Raw genomic sequence first — 25,799 nt, 5'->3', positions numbered from 1 at the left:
ACCCGCTCTAGCAGCCCCACCTCCTTCCTGTGCTGGGGGCTCCAGACCTGGACGCAGTACTGCCAACTGGGGCCTTGCAAGAGCAGAGGGGGACAATCACCTCCCTGAATTCCCTGGAAGTTTAGTAAGTGTGTCATCCTATGACCTAGACCTCAAGGGCATTGTCCAGGCCAAAGTGTGGGACCTTTGAAGCCTCCTTTCTGTTTTCTGTCTTTTCAGTGCTTTATTGCCAATTTCCTTTCATTCTCGCTAAGACTCAGCACTAAAGGACTTTTGGAATTGAGATGTTCCCCAAAATAGCCTTTCCCTGCTCCCTAGTCTGACACTCCACTGCATTCGGACGGTATGAATGATAACCGTATCATTTCTAGGCAGTCTTTTTAAGCACAGGCAAATAACTTACTTTTTGGACTTGATAAAATCTAGCGAGCTGCTGATAACAGTCTTTCTAGACCTATTATTGTATCAAGGGGGATACTCACACATCTACAAAGTTCTGTGTGCTCTATTTCTATCACTGTAATAAGCAGGTAGCATAATTCCCATACATAACCAGAACCGAAGCTCCCACCTGAGCTGATCGACACAAAGCCGCTCTGTGGATCTTTGTTTCTCCTTACCTTGAGCGGGGGTACCCGTGGCACCTGGGTCCCTGCTGCAGGAAAGGACTGTGGCTGGGTCCGAAACGACTGGTGGTGCTGGCAGTTCTCCATGATGCGGGGCTTCTTCTCAGGAGTGGTTACACCTTCTTCTCGGCTCTCCGACTTCCTCTTATGGCCTTCAACGCTGACCTCCATTTCTTCATTTGCAGGGGACTTCTTTTCTGGTGTTTGTGGAGTAATCACCGGACTTGGTGCGTTTGCTACTGCTTCACCTGCTTCAGGGCTCTTTGGTTTGCTCAGGGCCAAAACTGAGGTACTCACAGTCTCTTTCACTGGCGCTTCCTTTGATGCAGCGTGCTTTCTCTCCTCTTCTGGCTTTTGACTGACAGCAGATTGTGGTTTCTCTTGAATTTCTCCTTGTGTTTTCTCTTTTAAAGAGAGAGGGTGGTCACTAGGCTTCGCTGCACAGCCATCTGGGGAAACTGAGGCCTCTGCAGGTTTGGCTGCTTTTGGCTGCGTGTCCTCTCTTCTTTCCTCTCCTCCTTTTTTCATCGCGGGTGCTGCCTGTGCTGCTTGTGCTTTAGACTCTAATGGGGGAGTAATCTCCTCTTTGAGTGGTGCCAGGGGGGCTGGCAGGCATTTTGGCTTTTCAGCTGCTGGATTTTCAACCTCTGTCTCGGCAGGGCTGGTGTTTGCTGTCAGTCTCTTGGACTCTTCGGGACTTAGTCCAGAACTGACAAGAAAAACAGAATTTTTGTTCTGTGAAACGTTCTCACAAAAAGTATGCTATCCTTATGAGAACAGAGAGGATTCTCTACGTATGATACCCCAAGTACATTTAACACCTGATTTTATGCTATGATCTTTGAAGTCCTTTGCTACTGTTAGTACTTCCAAATGAAACGGAATTTAATAACGATGTTTAAAACCAACTAAATGAAATATATGGAACATACATTAGATCTAGTCCTCTCACCAGATACTAATTTTCCAAGCTGCAAACCTAAAGAATTTGCCCAACAGTGAACATTTCCTTTACTAGCCACCACAGCCATATCTCTACCAAACAACCCTGCACAGCTTGCATCTGACTTAAGCTCATACGGTGACATTTGCTGGAAGGGAGCTCCTGAAAAGGGTCCCACCATTTCTTGCAGAAGAACACAGCTCGTGCCAGAACTGCTGAAGTACCTTTAGCTTAGAACCAACATTGCTGCCTTTCCCCGTCATCAGAAATCTGGGAGCGTTTCCCTGTACTGCTCATCCATCTTCATCTGCGAAATGCCACCGGATCACTTGCATTCTCAACCTGGTTATTTTAAAAATACTTCTTCCTTTACTCAGTACTCCATATGTACACGCATCCACACCAACCTCCTACTCACTCATGGAACCCCAAGCTATCAACACGTGGAATGATAAGAACAGGGCTTACAATAGTCTGAATGCTCTAGAGGGGTAAAGCACCACAGACAAATGGAAGATAAACTCAGAGTGTCTCAGAAAGGAGCAGGAAAGGTTAATATGTAAAGGACACCCTCACATAAAGAAAACTATACTACACTTGATAAAGCATTAGAAATCTTGTGGTTGTGAACACATCAGTTCTGACCTACATACCTCAAGGTATTTCTCAGTTCTGTGACAGATGGATGGAGCTAGACCTTGTTCAGGTTTCAGGACTGATGAAGAGCAATGTGTACTGGTGGGCAGCACACTAACAGCACGGGAACAGGTGTGTCTGGACAGGCAATGAGGAGGATAAAACAGACAGTTGAATGTCTTACCTCTGGCCATAGTAGCTCTCAAAAAAATGTTCCTTCCACAGCTCAACCTTCTTTTCTTTTTCTATCTCTTGACGTATTCTTAGCTGCATTTCTGGTGTAAACTCACCTGCAAAATGCAATAAAGGATACCTGCATAAAATGAATCAGGATAACCACAGAAGCCTTCCCACTTCCAGATGAGAGTGGTATCTCACAGAAGTCCCCTCCACAGCTTGTGACACTAGCCCTGTCTGTGACACCTCAGTGTTTCTCCGGAGCTGCAAGGTGTTTCTTTGCTGCCTCCTCCTTGCAGTGGGTGGGCAACAGCTTTCTGCCAGACAGTCCCAACTGCTTTCACCGTCGGTGTCAGCCCTGGCTGCCAATAGATGCTTTGTGTGAAACGGTGCTTATGAAATAAATATGAATCTATACACGAAAATATGCTGTACGTATGCATGCACTGCATAACTGCCACTTTCTGGAGGCTCAGAAGAGATTGCCAGGCAGACAGCAAAGCAATACGGCACTTGGAAATGACAGCCATGGGTGGCTGTGGGTAAGTGCGCATGTGAGAACATCAAAAGCTTCTTGATCTGCATGCAACTGTAAACAGGCAGTCTGTGGTGCACAGCACTTAAATCTCCTCAATCTCTGGAAAAAAAAGGAGGAGTTCTAAAAAAAAGATGTGTCAGCATGGGTGCCAAACGTAAACATGGCACGTAACCCCCATTTGTCATCCAGGACACGTGCATATGTTATATTAAACTGTGGCTGACTCCCAACAGCCTTCTTATGAATCATCAGCAACTTGAAGAGTAGCTGAGGAAAGCCCACAGCACTGCTCTGCCCACAGTGCCATCAGGCTTTGATGCTTGGGCAGAGATGTGCTGCTCAGTGACAACGTCAGTGGAGACCTCCAGCCTTCGCCCTGATTGCTGCAAGCTTCATCACCACAGCAGGTTCTACAGCAGTTTTGTTTTTAATCTGGTGAGATCTTTGTGTAAACATCGTTGTACCCCCTGGATGTGTACTCCTGAATGGACGAAAGGTCTTCTATAAAGCATTAAAGGAAAACCACTAAATGATGGGAGCCAAACCAGGGGCAGTTTCAGCAATTATGCAGAACAGACAGCTGAGGTCTACGCCTTGTCTGCTTACTGGCACAGATACACCCAGAATCCACAAAATATAAAGGGTGACCCAGGAGAGGATACATTTTCTATGGAAAAGCCTCTTAAAAATCAATTGTCTGTGATGAGTAAATGGTATTCCCTTCTCCAAGCGAGTCCTGAGTGATGCTGCTGTCTTTATAAAAACTCAGCTTCATGGTTGGATTCTGCAGAGGAAATGGTCCCTGCCAAGGAATGAGTGCACTTCTGATGATCTGATCCGATCAAATCATGGAATTAAGCACCTCTAAGTTCAAGATGCAAATGATTGCTGAAGGTGCAGGTGTCCTACATAGTAGTAACTGGCTGTCTTTATGGTATACAAAAATTATGGCTCAAAGGATTGGCTGTACCAACTAGATGACTTCACTGATGATGAAGTGCATTACTCTGGGAATATAACTTACCTTCCCTACTGAGCTTAGCAGTGGGCTATATTTAGCTACTACAACTTAAGAATAACACTTCATTGCTATCATTTCACCAACATTTTAAAAGCAGTTTTCCCTCTTTTGTCATTTCTTCCAAAGACTTGCTCATTTTTCCACGTCAGTTCAAAAGGTAACTCCCTCCTGCAGCCCCTCCTATCAGTTGTAGTTTACAAAGGTGTAGGCTTGCATTTGCTCACGAGCTACACTGACTACGGTCTTTGCCTAGTAAGTTACTCCAGTGCTTCAATTTCTCCATCAAATATCATTTACACATTCCCCCACCATTTGTTGGCCGAAAGCCTTCTAGCATTTCCCTTCTTTGTCAGGGGAAGTTTTACCTTCTGACAACCTCTCCTTCCAGCCTTGGGCAGCTGACGTGAAGAACTCGTTGTTCAGTGCAGAGCCACTCAGCTTCATCAAACCATCTGCCCCAACCTGGAATACGTAACAAAGCAAACAGCATTCATCAACTGAAAAGGCAAACGTCACGTTATGTCATCTGAAAACAGAGCGAGAGTTGCAACATTGCCACAAGTCTTGCTAGAATTGGTCTTCATCGCATTTGGGAGAAAATAAAAAGGCTTTTTAAGGCTGTGCCAAGTCTGGGATCCAGGAGATTCTGATAAGTTTTCCTCTTCCTTGCTTCAGTGCAGTTGTCTCCAACCTGGCTGCTGCACAAACATGAACGAGCAGCACATGGTACAGGTGGCAGGGAGAATTGCAAGGAAACAGAATGGCATGACAAGCTGAAAAGCTTCTTCAGATCCACTTTGCCCTGCAAAATCAATGCAGGCTATTTCCTGAAGTACCATCCAGAGCTCCAGCTCTGCTGCCTTCTGGGAAAAGGAAGGACATACAGAGTATCATCATAAAGTAACTCTGAAATGTATACAATCATTTCCCTAAATGCTCCAGGGAAAAAAAAAAAAAAAGAGACAAATGAAGCTCAAAACCTATTCAGTCTTCAAAATATGGTTAATCAAATAGGACGGCCAAGCTATAGCGTAGGACACAAATGAGAATGAAATAAATAATAAATGAAGATAAATAAATATTAAATGAAATAAGGCTAAGACTGGAACATAGCATGGTGGGACATTAACATCACACAAATAAACGTGGAATTTTCTCTGTTAGAAACACAAAAATACACGTATCGGTCAGGAAGTCACAAAAACCTGCTGTGGGCAAAGCAGATGTGATTCCAATCCTTGTGTAAATAATAATAAGTAATAAATCAGAGCAAACAAGCAAAATCTTACTGTCCAAATTTGGGATATATCTGATTACAATGGAAGATGTGTAGAAGAACTTTCAATGGTGCAGGATTTGGCAAAGAGCAACACTTTTACTGCGGCATCATTTGTGAGCAGACGGTTAAAATGCTGGACAGGCTGTAGCAGGAGCTTTCACAGTTAAGATGGACTTAGACACTTAAGTTAGGAGCAGCTGCACAGCCAGCCACTATCGAGATGTACAAAAGCAGAAGCTCATTTTCTAATCCAAACCTTCACTGATAGCTACAGGGAACAGAATTCACCGGATTATCCTCTGCAGCAGACACGGGGCTGCCTGCATGTTATTTTGCAGCACAGGCACCTGCTGCGGGGCTGACTGGGTCGTGTCTCTGGAAGTGCCCCCGTTCTGTTTTACAGAGGCACCAACTGGGATAACGCAGAGGGAGTCACTGCCACGCAGAACACAACGGTTAGGTGACCTTTTGCATTTCACCTCTCCTGTTTACTACTGCCAAGTCTGACGTTCTTTGGAACACATCACAGTTTGGTGGGGTGGGCTGCTCTAAGAGACTTGCTACAGTGAAATATAGGATTTGTCCTCTCTGGAGCAAAGCGTATTATTTAAATAGTAAAAAGTTGTTCTCAGTCAAATTCTAATTGAATTTAAGGATAATTAAACTTAAAAGTCAGGACATAAATGTTTTGCCATCTGCTGTGAGCTTCTTGCCAGTAAACTCCAGCTGCAAACTCCACCACATTGTATTTTAACGCATACCTAATTATTGCAAAGGCAACGGGACTTCGAAAACAATTCCTTCAAGTATTTATTGGACTAACAAGTCCCCGATGAATGCTGATTGAAGATCGGTATTTATGAGACAGCAAGAAATGTTACAACTCTTCCTAACTCCAACTGAACAGGATCTGTTCAGGAGAGCATCCCCTGCAAAGCTGATCACAGGGTAGCTGCGTGACCCAGATGCATTATTAACACCCTGTGAACCCCAGAGAGCAGCACAGCCACAACAATGGACAGAACTTCACCGAACACGTTATGTCTGTGCTCTGCTCCTGGGTTGGCTTCCCTTCACCGTTCACAGTGCTCACGCCGCCTGTGTTTGTAGGTCAGGACTAAGCTCTCACCTGAAGCAGACACCTGGATGTTGGCACGTGCTGCTGACTGCACCAAGTGCACCAACTGCTTCTCCACTGCCTGTAAAAGGAGCCTGCAGGAACGAGCTGAGCTGTCGACTCCCGGGGCATGACTAAGGTGTGCAAACGCAGGCTGCTGGTACTAATTCAACCATTGCACAGTAAAACATCTTCAAGGGACTCACAGATCTGATACGGGACATACGGATGCATCCCTCTGGAGTGGCATCTTGAAGCCAACTTTGCCATCTAAAGGGCGTTCAGAATGGTTCTAGGCACATATGTTAATGCACCTGAATTAACAACCCTACATTTGCAGTGGAAGCACAGTGCAGAAGCCCATTTTGCCGTAAAGATCTCGGGCCAGTTGAGGCAGGAATGATGATGATAAATATATGATTAAGGTAAAAGGAAGGAAGTATTCTTGGTTTAGCTATAACTTCTCTGGTATTCCACATGAACAGATTTAACTTCACTTCCTGAACTCACTGTTTTTTCCTCCTTTTATATTCAAGTGCAACATTTGCTCTTTTCTCCTCTCTTGGTATCATCCCTGTCTCCCACAAGCTGCTGAAGAAAACTGCTGTGATGTCAAGACTGCTTCAGCCAGATTTTATTTATCCCTTAGGATGAAATTCATCAGATCCGTCTGAGATGAAAATATCTCATCAGCAGGTTCTCTCAGCGGTTCTTTCAATACTGAAGGATGAGTTCTTACCCCCTTGTCACTAATGGTAACATAAATTGTTTAGTGAAGAGCTGGGGGTTTCTTCTGTGCCACTCCCAGAAAATATTCACCCATTCCTCCCCACTGAGTACTTTTCTATTTTTCAAATCCCTCTATTCCTGCACAAAGAGGTTTCAAGCAAACAATCCACAAAATGTAAAGGGTCTCCAAAGCTGACTCACTTTTCATGCTTGGTACCTTTAACCTAGTGTTTCTCAGATCCGGACACAAGCTCTTTGGAGTCTACTCTGCAATCTGGTCAGTATTAAAATGCAATAGAGAATTCACTCAGTTTTCACTCTACCAAATCCAGAACTTGACAGCAGTAACACAACATAATGGGAAACAGAAGAGGATGAACTAAATTCCTCCACCCGTTTAGGCATCCTGGGGGAAGGCACCTGTACAGAGGGCTGCAGGGTTAATCCTGTATTGATGAGTCTGGGGGAGGACAGGAGAGGAAGATGCTGAAACCATTGCTCCAGGCCCTCATCAAATCCAATGTAACAGAAACATTTTTCTCACCATAGCTGGGAATCTGCAGTTGACTGAATAGAATTAAGCTGCTCGTTTATCAAATTTGAATTATTTTATCTGGTAGCAACAAATACCCCAAAAAATCACTGAAGAATTTTCCAGTATTTTGCACTGTGCACAGAGCAAAAAGTCTATCCCATTAGATGTTGACATAGTATTTGGATGTCTTGCCTGGATTACTTCTGGAGATGCTCCCAGCTGACCCCTATGAGCCTAGCTTCTCGTCACGCCAGAAAACACAACTTACCTGCCTGTCTACCTCTGGCAGCAGCAGCAGCAGGCGCTGCTGGCATTCGGTAGGCAGAACAGAGAACGTGTGCTTGTTGATCAGTGCCCGCAGGTTTGTGTTCACGAGGATGGAGTCAGGAGTTTCCACGTCAATTTCAGCACACTTTGTTCTCTTCAGCTGCCCTGCAAAGAATGAAAAAGACCCCAGTAACATCTTACCTAAGTGAAGATCAAATGCTCCTTTAGAGTTCACTCTCAAGTGGCATTTCCAACCTTAACTTGAAATAATACGTGGTTTACCTTTGTAAAAGGTTATATATATAGCTAACAACAAAATGTGGGAGGTCCTTTCTGGCACAGAAATCTTCCATACCTAATACATCATACCCTGTGCCAGCTAATCAAGCTTTTCTAGGAATCCTGGGTATCTGTCTGGGGACTATCAAGGATTGTTTTTCAGGGGGTTTCTAGAATTGCTTTTCACCACACCAATTTTCTATTTTAAGCCTCTAGTTAAGGTCAGTTTGTTCTTCTGGATTTCCTCTTGGACTTTATTACCTTATTCTCAGCAAAAGCATTTCAGAAACAATCATCAGCTCATTCTGCTTGTGTTGAAAGCACAACACTAGACAAAGCAGTAAAAATGCAATAATTCTCCTCTCTCCTTTTCTGTGTTTGAAAGCCAGGAAATCCAGGCTTAACCCTTACACTACTGCCAGCTTCATGTACGTACTGCAAATTCAGAAGGTATTGCTGAAGAAAGCATTTGTACCATGTACACAATCTCCTTTGGATTCATCTACTGTCTAGTACTGGCCAAATACCACATGCTCAGATTAAAAGCGCATTAATGGAAAAATGGCTAATGTTAAGGCAGACCCTGTGCCACCTGAGCTCAGGGATCACAGCAATATTTTAAGGCAACAGTAGCTAACAAAATAAATTCCATGAGGATTTGTTCCATTTAGGAAGGCTGCTCTCTCAGAAGCTGTTCAGGAAATGGCTCTGCAGGTTTATAACTTACCTAGACTTGCAGAATTTCCTATTCTCAGTGAGAGCTGAAGCTAGACTGCAGAGCAGGCGTCTCAAGCTAGCTGCACTGCTCCCATATGACTGAGTTCACTGATACAAGTGCCCTAAGTGGCATCCTTCGCCTTACATGTTTCTCCCAATATTTCATTTGTTTGAACTTCAGAACCTGGAAATTGTTTTACCTCAATGGGTCACAATCCTTTTTTTTTATGGCCAAGGTAAGAATTGCAAAAGCAACCTTATCTGACATGGCACTGCAAATGTGCCTGAGCCTTGAGGTAGTGGAGGGAGAGAAGGAATTCAGAACTGAGGAGACCAAAAATTTGACAAATCAGCCAAATGTGATACTAATAAATGTAATAGAAACAACAGAACTAGAAGCAAGGCCACATCCTCCTCATTGATAAAATTACTAAAAAACAATCAGTAGCTTTTCATTAAATTATGGCTACCTGTTGACAAAGAATGAGTTGCTCAAAACAGCAAATCAGAGGATGGGGGATTAGAGAAACCCCAGAGGACTCATGGGTGAGTGAAACTTTTGAACTGATGGGATTTGGGGACAGTATGCAACGAGACGTTATGGGCTGAGAACATAATCTCTTCTTTATCCTTTGACTTCCAGAGGCAGGGCAGGGTGCCATTTAAATAACAACATCCTATTTTATTCCACCTAATGTATATACATGTCTAAAATGCAGGCATTGGCACATCAGCTAGCTGTGTGGAGGACAACATGCCTTCAAAGTGCCTTTTTTTTTTTTTACCAGTGATAAAGGAAATTAGCATAGATGGAGACCTCAGCATGGCCTTATGCTCACTGAGGTTAATTTCATCATTGGTATATGCAAAAGAAACCACAAAAGGTCATGCAAGCTGAGAAAGATCTAACTCGAATGAACGGAAAGAAAGCCGAATAACTTTGGGGTCAGGGGTATAAAGATCAGGGAAGGTGTTTTTTTTTTTTAAAAAATATTTTTTAATGTTACCAAAGTATCTTAAGCACATGAAAAATGTCTGCTAAATAATGCAAGTCCTTCTTTGCTTCTCTCTTGTAAGCTGCAAGTTTAAAGGCAGAACCCCCTGATAATAAGAAGTAAGTGAAGGCTTATTTGTATGTGGCAAGTTTGAATTATTTATCCTAGTTCATACAGAAGGTATTAGGAGTGCCTTCCAGGATTGTCAAGAAATCGCTTTAGCAATGGAATTAAATGCACATTTTAGTCAATTTTGCTATTTAGGCTTTTGTTCTGTCATCAGAATAACTAAATCTCTGTAAACAGAAAAATAAATATCTTACTTGCATGGAGCCTGTCAGATCTCTGGAATGGCTTCTTCCCCAGCCCTGGCAAGGAGTTATCGAGCTTAACAGAGGGAGAGGAACTGGAGGTGGAGTTCTGAGGGCTGTTGGACTGTCCATCTGACTGCTTTCCTTCCCAAGCTGCACAGGAAATTGAAACATTTAAACACAGGGATGTACAAAGAAATATTACGAGACATCTGTTTGGACTGAAATAAAGATTCTTTAACACGCGTACCCTAATCCCGGCAGTTCTGGGACAAGCACTTCTGTGATACTTACATGCCTTTATTCTTGTAGCACTCACTTCCCAACAGGCTGACAGCAGAAAAGCCTTTTGTAGCTATCAGACTGTCACAAAATAAAGAGACACCCATTCCAGCTCTATGTCCCACCCAGTGACAATCCTGTTAAAACGTCCTTTCAGAAGCAGCTTTATTCCTACTAGACTTCGGTGTCACAAAAAATCTCTTCATACCTTATGTGTACTTTCTGAACGTTTACCCATTTTTCTAAATTTTATTATTTAGACCAACCTTGGTAATTCCTTCTCCTCTTTCAAACAGAGATATTTTCATGTCCTCATCCCAAGTCACCACTTAGCTAAACTAGTGATTTTACCACTATGTTTTTTCCTTACAAAGCAGAAAACGAGGAGGTGTTCTCTGCTCTCCTCAGGTGTACATGCAATAGCAGGTATCCACTCAGCTACGGAACGGCGCCGAATCCTGTGTCCTTACAAGGCCTCTCTCTACCGTCTTTGAAAGAAATGGAGATGGGGACAGATTCCCCACAACTAAGGCAAATGTTGCACCCACCTTCAAAAGGGCAAAAAGAAGATCTGAGAAAATACAGGATCGTCACAGTCATCCCTGGGAAAATAACAGAGTGAGCCCTCCTGGAGCACACTTCTGCGTGCACCAAGGAGACAATAGTGACTGGAGGCAGTCAACATGGACTTACCAAAGGTAAATCATGCCTGAGTAGCTTGATTACCTACTGTGATCAAATGATTGGATTTGTGGATGAGGGAAGACAGCTGGATGCCAATTACCTCAACTTTAGCAAGACGTGACATTGTGTCCTGCAATACCGACACACTGAGACGTTGGGGTCTGGGTGGTTGGACAACAGGACGGGACAACGGCTGGATGGTCAGACTTGGCGAGTATGCTCCATACTCTGCCTGGAGGATGGAACAAGTGAGTGCTTCTGGGCACCTGGCCTGCTCCATGTTTTTATTCAGGGGACACAAGACTTGCTGAAGTCTGCAAGTGCCACCAAACTGCAGGGAGCACTCCCTGTGCCTTAGGGCAGAGCAGCCACCCACTGGGGCCAAGCCAGGCTGGAGGCAGGGGACAGCAGGAGCCTCACAAGGACAAACACAAAGTCCTGCCCCCAGGGAAGAAGGACCCCTGCCAACAGGGCAGGCTGGTGCAGCTTTGCTGCCAGGCACCGAAGGATTGTGGTGGACGGCAGCTGAATTTGAGCCAGCAGTGTGCCCTGGCACCAAAGGCCTCCTGGGCCGCATGAGCAGGACCACAGGATCCGGGGAGGAGATTATCCACCTCTACTCAACACTTGTTAGACCTCACCTCCATTCTGCATCCTGGCCCAGGTTCTCAAGTACAATGAAGACACGAAGGAACAGGGATGAGATCTGCCAAGGGCCACCAAGATGCTCAGGGGATGTAGCACTTGCCCTGTGAGGTGAGGCGGGGGGACCAGGGCTTGTTCAGGCTAGAGAAGAAAGGGCTGAGGGCGGCCACCTTGTTCCTACAGGGGGGCATCAGGAAGATGGAGCCAGGGTTGTCACAGGGGTGCAGAGCAGGAGGCCGAGAGAAAGAGGGGTATAAGGAGAAGCTTTTTCCTCATGAAGTCCAGCAGGGGAGAGGGGGCCAGAGAGGTTGTGCCGTCTCCATCCTTGGAGGTTTTCAAGACCTGACTGGACAGAGCTCTGAGCAACCTGATGGAGGCCAAGCTGCCCCTGCTTTGAGCAGGAGGTTGGGCTATAGGCCTCCCTTAGGTCCCTCCCCACGTGAACTGTTCTACAATTCTAACGTTTTCAGAATAGTACCAGAAAGGCTGCATAGGGTGACAGGCAGAATATACCACAGCAAAATATGGCAAGTCAGAGAGAGAAGAAAAAACAAAACAAAACAAAACAAAAACAAAACAATAAAAATAGAAATGCTGGAAGAAAATAGTTAAGTTCACCCATGATAAAAGTGGATGTGGCAATATCGTGGGAAGTGTGAAACCAAAATGAGAGAAATTGATGTGCTGTGACCTCCTGTCCCAGAGGCCTGGAGTGCTGCCTGTGAAGGGCAGCAGGACCTCCTGGCCATATGCAGGAATGGCAAAAGCCTTCTCAGGATCACAAAGAATTAAGACAGCAAACGCTTTAAGCACTCTATATAATATGAATTTACATTACTTACTCTATTAGTCTATTTTAATAATTACACCACATTAGCTAACAATGTTATGGGAATATCCCAGCTGCTCTGGGCCCTTCTGCTTCTCCCCTGTTCCTAATTCCTAAGAGAAAATGCAATTCCTCCTGGGGAGCTCAGGAGGTGTGGTCCTCCAGGAACAGTTTTGAGAGTTGTGCTAATGAAGCATTCAAGTTTAATCCTAATAAGCAGAGAAACTGCAAAAGGCTTTTAAACTATCATTTTCTACCAAAGACTTTATGCACCTGGCACGACATTTTCTTCACACGGTCACTGGAAATGTGTAATTTTCTAATGGATTGATTTTGGCTTCCCTTTCACACCACAGCAGCTGAGGTGTAAGGGGCACAAGCACAGCTCAGGACTGATTTTCAGACAAGCACAGTGAGATTAACTGTTTTCCCCTGGGCTCTTCTGAAAGGATCTGAACTACAAAGCTGCCTGGGAACAACAGGCAACAACATCAGCTGCTCAATGCCCACCCCCCTTACTCTGCTATGAAATGATGCATGAAGTACAGTCGATAAGCACACCTTCCAAATGGATATATGGAGCATAGCTGCAACCTTCATATGTTTGAACAGATGTTACAAGAAACATTCCAGCAGTATACAACCAGCAAGCCAGGACAGATTGGTCTAGTTTTGGTTTGGATTTGTTTAGGGCTATTTGGAAAGGGAGAATAAACAAACACACTAAAACACAGAAAGAATTTTATACTAAAGAAAATCAGGAAGGGATGGGGAAACATCTCCAATTATGCAAAAGGCTGTAGAGAGAAGAAATCAAATCATCTGCATGTCCACGGTGGATAGGACAGGAAACCTTGGTTTTAAACCAAAACAAGAAAAGATTCTGATTGGCGTCTGATAAAAACAATTTAAGGATAAAGTTAACAAAGCAGGAAGGGTGAGACTGGCTGGGAGTTTTTGGCCTTAGCATCAGCGGGGTTTCTGAGAACAGGCTGAAGAAAACATCTGTCAGGAATGCACACGAGATCCTGCCCCGAGGAGAGGATGTGGACTAGATGAGCTCTCGAGGGTCCTAGGGCTAGTTTCCGATGATTACAGAGTTTTTAACCTAGCCAGTGAATTTCAGCTAAACGTGTAATTCATATAATCACACCGAGAAGGTCCAACAGCAAAGTATTGTTAATGCTGCTATTATTTTATCGCTGTGTAATCCTCTCTGGCTGTTCTATGCCAGTAAACTAAATGGTGTCAGTGGGCATTCCCCCGGCCCTGGGAGCGACTGGCACAACTGGCCACGTTCTGGCACAACCGGCCATGTCGCAGCTTTAAGCTCTCTGTCTCCCCAGGCAGGGTGGCCACACGGATTGCTTTTTGGGAGTGATGTTTGGCCTGTGCTAAACACCAAACCATGCCAGGGACTGCCTAAGAGACTGCTAGCTTGTCTTGACTGCTAGCCAAGGCTGCGTCAGGGGAGGCAGCAGGCTGGATGGACTGAGTTCCAGTTCTTGTGCCCGGCACTTTGGCGATGCTTAGCACAGTAGCAGAGATGCAGTTTCTTTCTCCACAGGCAGTTGCTTCTTGTTCTAAGCAAGGCTTGTTGGCTGAAGGACTGACTGCTTGGAACTGTAATCAGGATAACAGATGCTATAATAATAATAAAGCCACAGCCTCCTTCTTTAGAAAATGGTTTGGTATTACCCTGGTTATCAGGCTTTGCCAAAAAGACATTTTTAAGACAACTAAAAATAGCTTAGGATTTGAGATTGGAGATACAATTTTGTTGTGATCTTTTGTGTAACATTTTCTCTCCCGTTTTCGGGTAAGCTTCATGCCTGCCAGGCTCAGCCACGTCATCTGTGCGGGGACACCTGGCAGAAACCTTCTAGAGTGAGCACTCTTGCTGCATTTTCTTAATGCTTACATTTTTATGGTCATCATCTTTCTGAGATGAATCAAGATGAGTCAAGAAGATCAAGGGTGAAGGATGGAAAAAATGAGGTAATTATTGAGGGGGAGGGAACTGCCATCTCACAGAAGGGTCTGAGTTTGACAGACAGCACAGCATTTCACCCATGACAATTAGTGTAAAAGCGCAGGGACTTCAGATGGGGACAGTGTGTGTTGCAGAGGCCAGTGAGGTAGGATGAGAATCAGCAGGACTGGAAACTGGAGGAGGAGATCCTTGCATTTTGGTAGAGATCCCAGCCTCGAAAAGCGAACCCTCTTTTCCTTGTGTACACAACGCTGTTGATCCTGCTCCTGCCTCTCCCTGCTCCACGTGACATAAACCAACCCCGTGTACCAAAACTGTGCTCGTGACTTAGGTCCCAACACACATCGCTCCCCATTATAGCTGCAGAAATACTTCATGGCAGTGAATAAATGAGAGATAGGACAGACATGATTCACTGCACAGAAACATGAAGTGATGTACAAAAAGAGCAACTCTTCTAACCATACATATGCAGTGTCAGGCCCTAAAATAGAAAATAACATTTCAGGAAGGAGTCTCAGAATTTCAGCAGTTCTAGGAAAATGCCTCCTTTTGGTTGAGTCTAAAAAAGTAAATGGAATGCTAGGAATTATTAGAAAAATAACAAAATTTAGAATTCCAAAATGCTATACAGATTCACAATGCATCTGCACCCTGATTACCATGTACAGTTTTCATTCTCTGCCTCCAGAGGCATATAACTTTCCTTATGAGGAATGAGAAAAAACAGTAGGACTATTCCGATTTAAAGAGATGTCTACTAAAGACATGAGTGGCAAAAAGTTGTTGAGTAAACAATAGTTGTTCACTGCCTTTTTGATAATTAGATGGAATCAAATAAAGTTATAAGGAGCCTGGCTCAATAATAATAATATTTTTTTACACTGCAACGTTTGCCACAAGGCATTTACAAAGTCAACATACCCATCCTCCAGATTAGGCAATGCACCAAAGAAAATGCCACGGAGTCCATGAAATACAAAGGCATCTCCTCCTGCTTGGAAGGTCCCTGAGGCACAACCTGTGGCGTTCTGCGAGAGCACTGCCACACGCCTACCCTGTTCATACACCGTGCTGAACAGAGGCCAAGTGCCTCTGATTTGATATGCCCATTGTTCTGGTTTCTGCCGTAAGTAGGAACAAAAGGAAATTGGCAATCGGTGATCTGGGAGATGGTACAGAGCCACTACTGGTAATGTTTACAGATGACTCAACAAACTGGATTGATAAAATAATTATGGACTTGGTCTACAAAGTAATTTAATTGTACGATATGCAAATCACAGAATTGCAGCCCCCTAGGCTGGCTAGGAGCTGACGGGGCTCCAGGCTGGGCCCGGGGCCTCTGGGCCTGGCCCTGGGCACCGCTGAGCAGAGCCCGGCTCCGGCCTCTCCGTCACCTCCCTGCGGGTACTGACGGCCATGGGGGAGCTCCCCCGGAGCCTCCTCTGCTCCAGGCCGAGCAGCCCCAGCTCTCGCAGCCTCTCCTCACAGCACGGGGGCTCGGGGCCCTTCGGCATTTTGGTCTTGGTATTAATCAGTCAATACAAACACAGAAGCATTTGCTGCATCTAAGGGAAAACAACTTAAGTCGTGTTTACAGAACCAGGAGCTCATCCTGGGAAGCAGTTACGCTGAGAAGAGTTTGGAAGCAACTGTCTAGAAATAACTGCAAAGAATTTACGGTAACTAGTGAAAACCTTCTGCTGGTAAGGAAGCAAATATGTTGTTGAATGAGCAAGAGAAAAGCAGTGACCTCTTTAATTTCTAATGTAGCATAAATGCAGGAAGGCGCTTAAGGATCGTTCAGACAAGGACGTACATCTTTGGAACAAGACACGAAAGCCACACTACAGAATGAAAAGACAGTTTGAAAAGAAATAAATACAAAAAGAAATGCCATTTAATTTGCTTAGCCATGAGAAAAACCTGACTACAGCGTATAGACAACTATGAGGGAAGACATTTCTCACAGGAAGAAACTTTTGAACTAGACAATGGCACAGCCAGACCTATTCAAGATCTGTTCCTAACAGAATGCATTCCTAATAAAATCAAAGCCAGGAAACAAGAAGCTGGAATATTTCGAAACAAAAAGAACACCATATGGAAAGGGGACTTTCTCCTCTCCTCCCCTAAGAACAAGAAACAGCAAGTTACAAAGAAAATGACCGTAAAAGAAAACAGGAATGTTACTGCCACGTACCGGATTTTGTAGGTGTGGAGTCACTGGCTGCCTTGACAGCCTTCAGAAGGACATGCTGATTAGATGACACGGGCATGCCTGCTCTGCATTGCTGCTGCTGTTGCTTCTGCTGCTGCTGTTTCAAGGCCTGGGGAAGAGGACAGAAGAACATGAGCAAAGAGATATTAAAAATATTCTTAAAAATTATTAATACACAGCATAAACACCTTGTTTTACAGCAACCAATAGCTGGACTCTAACTGTAAGTCCATCAAAAGCTTAAAATGACTTCTGAAATACACTCAGTTTGCAGGAGACACCGATACTGTTTATCTAAACACAGTTCTACAAGTAGAGACGTTTCCTACCTTTGCATTTAAAGCAAAAAGCTAATGGTTGCAGAACTTCTTAAGTTGTGTGTTTCGTGAAAAAATGATCTCTAGAGAAGGCAAAGAGAAAGAATTCCAAATCTGGAGTTGGTTCAAGAAGTAATTATATAAATAACTTCAAAGTAAAAGTTCCACAATGTAATTCATTTCCATCTCCTGGAGAAGCAAGTAGCAACTTACTAAAAACGTTCAGCAGAGACGATACCTAATAAGAAAGACTTTTTAAATTAGGAAAGTAATAAAGAATAGAACACTGAAATCCTTTGTTTCAGAAAAGACTGTTAAGGCAACTTTAATTCTGCCTAAAAAACACAAATGACTAAGACAAGGAAGTAAGGAGGCAATTTGGTTGAACTGCAGCTTTTACCCAAACCAAACTGTCTGTTTTCCAAAAATGAACTCAAAACCCAAATAAATTTGACAGAATAAATTGCAACAGATAAAGTATACACCTGAATTTCAAAATGGGAAGTAACAGAAAGTAATATGCTGTTATATATACAAATGAGTGAGACTGTTGACTAGAGATCATCACTATCTCAAATAATAATAATAAAATACAGTTTGAACTAGGAGAATAAAAATATGCAGGAGTCTGGAGAACCTGCCCTATGAGGAAAACAGAAGGCAGACCTTCAGACACAACTTGAGGAAGACTGACAACAGGATACAAGTTTTGAAGTGATATATTAGATTTCTGTTTTCCTATCTATTAAATAGTTCCTATTTATCCACTTCTACTGTGAGCAAAAAAAAATCACTGAATATTAATGTAACCTTAATATAATGACTGAAAATAATAATTAATATAGTAACTGAAGAAAAAAATGAAATTCACTAAGAGGAAATATCCTCTGCTATCACAATTAATCTCCTCTTATTGAGGTCAAAAGATTTCAAAAAAAGAAAAAAAAGAAAAAAGAGAGAGAGAGACCCGGTATTCGAGAGACCTGGTATTCATACAAGTAACACAAAAATCTGTAAACAAGTTCAAGAAAGCTTTTACAAAGTCTTCTCTGATTTGAAGACAAACTGCAGGCAACAGTGACTGTCAGGAAAATATTAGACTATGGAGACCACTAGCATGCTTAAGTGTTTGTGTGAATCCCATGCTTCTGTTCGACAAATCACTTTGAATATTTAAGATTTCGCATGTTCAGTTCACCTCCTGTTCTGTATGCCACTTCACTGCTGCATTTTCCTTAGCTTAGGTAAAACAATTCTGCTTCTGTTCATTGTCACCCCACGGCTCTCCCTTGTGCAGTGTCTCAGGTGCCCACGCCAGCGGTGGCTGAGGCACGTGTGGGAAGAGAAGGAAACAATTATGCATTAGACATCTCTTTTTAAACTCCGTGTCAACTTCACACTTAGGTTCTGTTAGAATCGTCTCCGTTTTCTATGAATCCTTATATTGAGTCCTGTCCTAATCACAGAACAATTCAGGGCTTGTGGCAAGCCTGGCTCCATCAGTAGCCTCCTCAGAAGTACTGGAGGGGACAGATGGAGCCTGCTGGCTGGTTTTCCCCGCAGCCTCCTCTTCTGCAGGCTGCAGGAGCCCCGTTCCCACAGCCTCCCTCCCAGGGCTCCAGCACTACCCCATGGCCTCCCCTGCACTCACTCCAGTTCATCAATGTCGGCTTCTGTTGGCCCCAAAATAGGATGCAGTATTTTAGAAGAGGTCAAATAATGAGTGGTAATAATGATAATGATAATAATCAGCAGATAGATATAATCACTCCCCTCCACCTCCTGTTTGTAATAGCCCAAAAAGCTGCCAGGGCACGCTGCAAGCTTCACCTACAGCTTTTGTCTACCAAGACCATGAACTCTTTTTCAGCAGAGCTGCTCTTGGTGCTATTGCAAGGAGTTGGTCTGCCCCTCACCAGTCTGAGTCCTCACTAAATTTCACCAAGTTCCTTTCAGCCCATTCCTCCAGCTTGTCCAGGCCACACTGAACAGCAGCCATGCCCCTGAGCGCATCACCAGCGTCATCTGCATCCCGTCTCCTGCAGGAAAGGTGCCAGGATAAAAACACGATGAGCTCCACCTGTAGCCAGCCTCCAAGCTGAGTATAAACACACACCATCACCCTCTGGGCCTGGAGATCCCGCACTGTAGTGGTCTTGCCATTTAGGCTGTAACATCTGAACTTGGACATTCGGATGGTGTGGGACAGCCCAAGAGAAGCCTTGATCAGGCAAGATACACAAAATCCGCAGCTCTCCCCAGCCCCGACCCGCACCACACAAATACTCCCCCTGTGCCCATGCGCAGGGGCTCGTTATTGTGTTGCTTGCCCTTAAGTTGCCCTTTCTCTTGGCTGTGGTCCCAGTGGAGGCAGGTGTTCTGGGCACGCAGGGGGGTCTGCACGAAGGGCAGCTCTGAGGTAAACCCCGCTGTGAGGGGTGGAAAGCACTGCTTTGTTCTATTATGGGGTTGAAAAAGAGCAAAATGGTGCTGTTCAGTATCAGCAGCATCTCCTTTAAGTGCCAGTGAAGCAAAGACCTTACACCCCCAGCACCTTCCTCCCTGTCAGCTCCACAGCGGATGCCAACAGGGTTGGCAGCTGGGGCCAGGAGCTGCTCCCATGCTCCCATCTCTTGCTCTGGACCTGCTTACGGCCTCTGACAGCAGTGGTAAAAATGTACGGGGACACACCTAACGGGGAGAAGTCTGTGCTCTGCTGCTCCCTTCGTCACAGGAAGGCAACAAAGACTATTTGCCTACCAAGAGCTTTTGTAGGGTACAGCCCACCCCGGTCCCTGACCGTACTCCTTCTGTGGGCACGTGACAACAACAGATAAAAAAATGGATAAAGACAAAGGCCAACAGTATAAACCTTATCAGAACAGAGGTTAGGACTCCTGGTCTCCAAAACCCCGATGATACCTGAATCCTGATGCCTCTGGGACAGCTGCTCAAGCTAGGTAAGGAGAGGAGATGGGGTCAGTGGACTGGAGAGGACCAGAGGAAAGAATTTGGGCAGGTCCTGCATTTTACAGCAAAGAGTGAGAAATCACCTGTCTGGATCCAGATTACAGATTTCAGAATCTCAGTGTCTTGTTTTCTGTATCACCAAACCATCACTAACCAAGGAGCCTTCTCCTCATGTTTCATCAATCTAGCAGGATGAGCACCGACATGCCTCTGTCACTTTGGGTTCAGATACTGCAAACCTCTAACTCAGGATTCTTTGAAAAGACTGGAAGGAAACGTGTGGCTTGTGCTGAACACAGCCATCTGCTGCTTACGGTACCGCGTGGTGTTGGCATGCCACTGTATGCCCAGCTATTTAGATGTATTTTACAGTTTTAACTCTGATCTGTTTAGGAACTAATTCCTGTTTCTTCTTTCTTAAAAGACATGATCAGTATCATCAGTATAGCAGCAGCACGGTCTTCAAGGGTTAAATGTCCTCACGTGCAAATCTGCTCTCTCTTCCCTCCAGTGATAATTACTCAGTGCTTAAGACAGGAGCGCTGAATCCAGCCAGCTGTCTTCTCCAGCGCACACTAGCAAATAATCCGGGTGTAATTAAAATGAGAAAGCTTTCTCTAAGATACCGAGTGCAACAAGAATGATGTTTTTCCTGCGACTCTACTCATAACACTTCTGTCTCCTTCCTGCTATCAACATTGACTCATTCTATCTATTTTTCATGACTTTTCCTGCCCACAGAAGCAATCCTGTTTAGGAGGAGGTGGCGGGTGTGGTATTTGGTCAAAATGGCAGAATTCCACTGGAACCAAAATTAAGCAATGGATCAGGCATGCAATGATCTTCCTTGACCCAAAGCCAGAGCAAACTTTAGGCAGGTAAGTTAGAATGGTCACAGCCTTCTTCAGCAACACCTCTGTTGCTCTGCCCAGAAGACAAGTTACCCGTGTGCCCAGAAAACAAGCTACCACGATGCCACAACTTGATGCTGTACTCTGGGACAGGGGAGTTCAGGGAGAAGCAGCTGCTGTGATGTTGGATGATAACCATCAGAAACTGCTTTGGACCTACAGAACAGTGCAGGTACTGGTGCAGGGACGGTGCAGGCTGCAGAACGGTGAGGTACTATCAGGTACGCTATGCAGACACCGTTTGTTTCCCCATTTCTCTTTCTGGGTATCTGACTCTTTTTCCCCAAACCAGTGAGATTCTGAACAGTGAAACTGAGAACGCTGTCTGAAGCTTGGAACTCGCTGGTTCTGACATATCTTACTACACACAGAGACAGCTGGAACCAGGATGCTCAGGATGTACACATCTGAAATATGAAAGCTGGGGAGTGCAGGAGGGAGAGAGCAGAGGCAGAGGAGCAAAAGGTGAGGAAGGCTGGTGGTAACAGGGCAGAAGGAATTCAGACACAAACAGTGGAAAACTAGTAGGCATGTAATGACAGGCTGGGAGGAGAGCAGAAAGGTCGATGGAGTGTAGGTTTGGAAATAGGGGCCCACAGAACAGGGAAAATGAAGAGGAACTGCTGAACACAACAGTGGATAAAGGACTGTTTATAACAAACCCTAAATGTGTTTGATCACTCTCTTAAAAGACTTGGTGGATGTTGGAGACAAATGATTGCCAGCCAGGCTTAAGGAGGGGTGAGGAAGGGATGGCAAAGAGTATAGTTAATATCATGCTGAATTAGTGAGAAGCAACGTTCTGAGGATTCATCTGAAAGTGGAAGCCTGACTCTTAACTTCAGAAAATCTGCCTGAAGTGACAACACAATCTCACGTCTTTAATTCACCTAACAGCAGCAAGCGATGCCATAGTAACATTGCTGCTTCTGCTGAGAAACAGCGCAGTGGGAAATGAAAGAGAGAAGATTCCCTAAAGCAGGCATCTCATTTTGACATCAACCGAGCTCTCGCTAGAAACAAAGCTCCAGTTTATTCAGTTTCCTTATCTTCTCATGTAATGTCCTCCTCAACAATATGCCCTAATTAGATCCTCCTCTCTCCCTGCAAATCCTTTTCAAACACCGTAGGCATCTCTGATGGCTGAACACCACTTGGAGTGGGGTTTCCCAGCTGGCAAATTCCAGAAAGCAGGCTGGGCTGGTAAAGGTGAATCCTATCCAGAACACATCCTGGTTTCATCAGCCTGTGACAGGCTTCCGTAATCCCTCGACCAGCACCTCCTCTGCAGCTTGGTTCATAACTCCTTACAGATTTTACTTGACTAAGGAGTCAATCTAACCCCGTTAAAGCATTTCCTTTCTAAGGCTCATGGAAAACTAAACAACGCAGCTGGGGAAACACCTGCAAATAAGGAACTCAGGGGACTAATTCATCTTGCGTTTTTCATTAAAAGAAACAGATCGTTTGAGGTACAAACACTTACCCATTCCATCCTGAGTGCCTGCAATAAACACTACCTACAGAGCAGTCATTCCCCAAGCGTGGAAAATAACCAGCCCTCCTCTTTCTCTCCTAACGCCCAGCAGAAGCGCGGTGCAAAGTCAGCGTGCAATCCTTGCCCTTCATCCCTCCAGAAATACACACTTTGCCCGCAGAATTCCTTGGAAGGGAAAGTACGCCCTGAATTAGGGGATGAAGTCAGAGGACTTAATTCTTTTCTCAAAAAGACGTTCCATTTTCTAAAACAGACTGTCGAAAGCTAAGGACACGCAACCAAAGGTTGGGTGAAAATAAACAACGTCTTACATCCATTATCTAAAATAGCAATGACAAAATTTCCAGCTGCTTTTGTAGGGCAAAGGCAAAGCGCTAAATAGCACGGTATTTTAATCTCCTTCAGGAGAGAGGGATGTTTTAACAAAGCCCTGTTTACTATGAGACAGCCAGGAAATCCCGACTTACTTCCTTGCAGAGTGCAGTTCCACTTGGAAAGACGATTAACCAGAGGAATAAAATTAGTGCAACAATCCCTGGACTAGGTTCCGGACTGTGCTGCTTACCTGTTTGAGCGCCTTCTTGCTGTGTTTCTGGGACGAGGAGATGACTTTGCCTGTTTGGATGGAAGGTGACGGGCAGCCTGACTGGGGGGAGGACGTCTGTGACAGTCTAGATGACACTGCAAGAAAAAAGCACGTATGAACACACCGGACAAGCCAACCTTTATACGTTTGCCTGCAGCACATCAGCCAGTGCTCACCATTTCAGACCATCTCATGAGGCTCATGAAAATTGCACCTCCAGCAAGTGTTACTTGTGTAACAGGAGAATCATTTCTATTTCCTAGTCCTGTATCCACAAGGCAGCTGTTTTCCTCGGAAAGCCAACAGCAATTCCTATGACTGACTTCAGATCTTTCACCTCTCGTCCATTTCTTTTTCATGATTTTCATCATGCAAATAGCTGCTATGGAACAACACTGCAGCCTGAAAAAGTTTCAGCCTCACACAGGTTTAGCTAGCTTTAGTCTAAATAACAATATAGACACAGATAATGGCTATCTTCATCTGGAATGGCCCGTGGGCAGGTATCTGCCTGCCTGGTGGCACTTCTGATCAGATTAACTCTGCACCCCATGTAAGAGTGGGAAGATAAATGACACGGAAACAAAGTGGAACGTGACTCTCACTCACTCTTTAAGACAGAAACGCAGGAACACACTGGTTATACCAGTACATGAACAAATATGCTCACTGGACGAGCCCAGATGGAGTGTAAATAAATCCGGTCCTTGCCATGTGGAGTCCTAAAGCAAGGCTTCTTCCAGGATTTGGACTTCCATATCGTCCCCTTACAACCAAGAAACCAGGGACAGGGATCAAATCCCAGCTGGTTACGTGGCTCTGTTCCACCTCTTTGGCGCAGGATATACTGGACACGCTCTGCAGCAGTGCTGAGGGGTATGTGGGCAGCCAGGGAAGCCATTTGGTGTCAGGAGGAACTCCTTCCCTCGGAGCGCGGCGAGGCCTGGCGCAGGCTGCCCCAGGAGCTGGGGGTGCCCCAGCCCTGGCAGTGCCCACGGCCGGGATGACGGTTTCCCACCTCTTGTCTCGGCACACCTGTACCGTAGTGGCCAGCAGCCAGGTTCACCTCCCACGCGTGCGCACGGAGCAGGGCAGGCACCCAGCGCACCAGGGCCAGTCAGAGCTGTTTCACTGCCGAGGCCGAGAGTGCAATAAACCAGACCAAAAGAGCAAAATGGCCTGAGTCGGAATGCCTCACGTTGCACGCGCGAGGCCATAGCAAAGCAGACACCGCTCGTGTCAGCAGGAGCATCAGTGAGGTCCGGCCGCTGCTGCCATGAACTCCAAAGCTGTGAGACTGACGGGCATGGGAGCAGCAGGTTCAAAGAGCAGCCTAAGTTAGCACATTTGGGGGCTGTATCTACACAGAAATTAGTTCCAATAATAATGCCAGCTCCAATATCAAGGGAAAAAAAGTGTAGAAGAATGTTTGATCCCAGAGAAGTGGGTGACCAAAACCCTAAAGGATCATACATAGCTTCATGCTGACGGTCTGAACTACTGCTTCCCAGAGCAATTAGATGCAGCCTGCACGAGGCTGCACTCGGATCCCCTCCTAACAGAAAGGAGCTGAGAGAAACCAACAACAGCTCTTCGTTAACGAGAGGTGCGCTGGGATTCTGCTCAGTATCCACAGGAAGGGGAAGTGCTGAATGGTGCAGACAGCAAGCACCAGGCAGCAACTTCAACAAAAGGCACGGAATTCGGAAGCAGATCATACAAACGCAATTCATACAATTCGCATGTGTGGCGTAGGAATGAAGCGTCAACAGCACGATTCCTAGAAGGCACGTGGGCTGGAGATGGGGCTGTATCGGACCCTGAAACGCCGCTGAGAACAACTCCTGGCTATCACGTCCAGGAGGGAACCGGTCACTTAAGTCACAGCAGAAAGTTCTGGCGATGTGCTGCCTCTACTGCCTCTGCGAACTCGCGTTTGTCTCTCAGTCTGGTTGAAATCCGAGTTCAGGGAGAAAAAAAAAGGTGCTGGAAAGACCGCAGCCTGGTAACACCTGGAGAGAGTTCATGAGAACATAAACTCGCAGGAATTCTTTTAACGCACCAATAAGGAGTAATGGGAAAAAAAGCAAGCCTGTTGCTGAGTCTCTCAGACTTCCAGAGATGTTCAACACGCCCCCGAAAAAGGTTTCTAAAAATTATTTGGCACTTGTTTAAAAAACACAGAATTGGCCTTACTCTGACGCTGGATGGAAGGAAAGAACAGCGTTAATCAGGCAAGGAATTAACAAATGCTATGCAAAGTCACGTGCTAGGCTGGGGGCATTTCAGTGCTGAGGGCTAGACTGGAAGTAAGCACGTTTTTGGAGGAGAAGAAACAAGCCACGAGTAGAACCGGTGGCAATCCCAGTTAACCGCCTCAGCTCAGGGAAGAGACGGCTGACAGGTACCTGGAAATGGGCCGCAAGGTGACACGAGTAAGGGTGCAGAGGTGAAGTATCTGCAGTTCCTGCAGCCTGGTTCTGCTGGCTGTCTCACCTGCGTGCTGTAGCGCTGATCACATAGCATCAAAAATTGATTGCAGGGTTTGACAGCGTTCAGCAAAGTGAAGAAAACGGTTAAAAAAACCCAGGGACACTGCGAGATTTGTTGTTACTCTGCAGGAAGGGCCAGGACTGGAACATGCAGAACCAACAGATGCAGCTTCACGTCCGCGGGCAGCTCCCAGCTCC

The 25,799-nt window shown here is 45.2% G+C and overlaps 1 protein-coding gene across 5 annotated transcripts in view; it reads right to left on the bottom strand.

Annotated features, from left to right (window-relative positions):
- The window catches only part of ASXL2 (ASXL transcriptional regulator 2), a 103,176-nt gene that overhangs the window by 5,180 nt on the left and 72,197 nt on the right, over window positions 1–25,799 (bottom strand). For all 5 annotated transcript variants that reach the window (XM_035320863.1, XM_035320864.1, XM_035320865.1 and 2 more), the window contains 7 exons: window positions 23,089–23,204; window positions 16,810–16,936; window positions 10,183–10,323; window positions 7,870–8,033; window positions 4,307–4,403; window positions 2,390–2,495; window positions 621–1,335 (listed from right to left, as the gene is read on the bottom strand). In XM_035320863.1, the coding sequence (XP_035176754.1) occupies window positions 621–1,335; window positions 2,390–2,495; window positions 4,307–4,403; window positions 7,870–8,033; window positions 10,183–10,323; window positions 16,810–16,936; window positions 23,089–23,204 (1,466 nt within the window). The remainder of the gene's footprint in view (window positions 1–620; window positions 1,336–2,389; window positions 2,496–4,306; window positions 4,404–7,869; window positions 8,034–10,182; window positions 10,324–16,809; window positions 16,937–23,088; window positions 23,205–25,799) is intronic.

Source organism: Oxyura jamaicensis, chromosome 3, assembly GCF_011077185.1.
Source record: "Oxyura jamaicensis isolate SHBP4307 breed ruddy duck chromosome 3, BPBGC_Ojam_1.0, whole genome shotgun sequence".
Taxonomy (NCBI): Eukaryota; Metazoa; Chordata; class Aves; order Anseriformes; family Anatidae; genus Oxyura; species Oxyura jamaicensis.
This window is presented reverse-complemented; position numbering and strand designations above follow the sequence as displayed.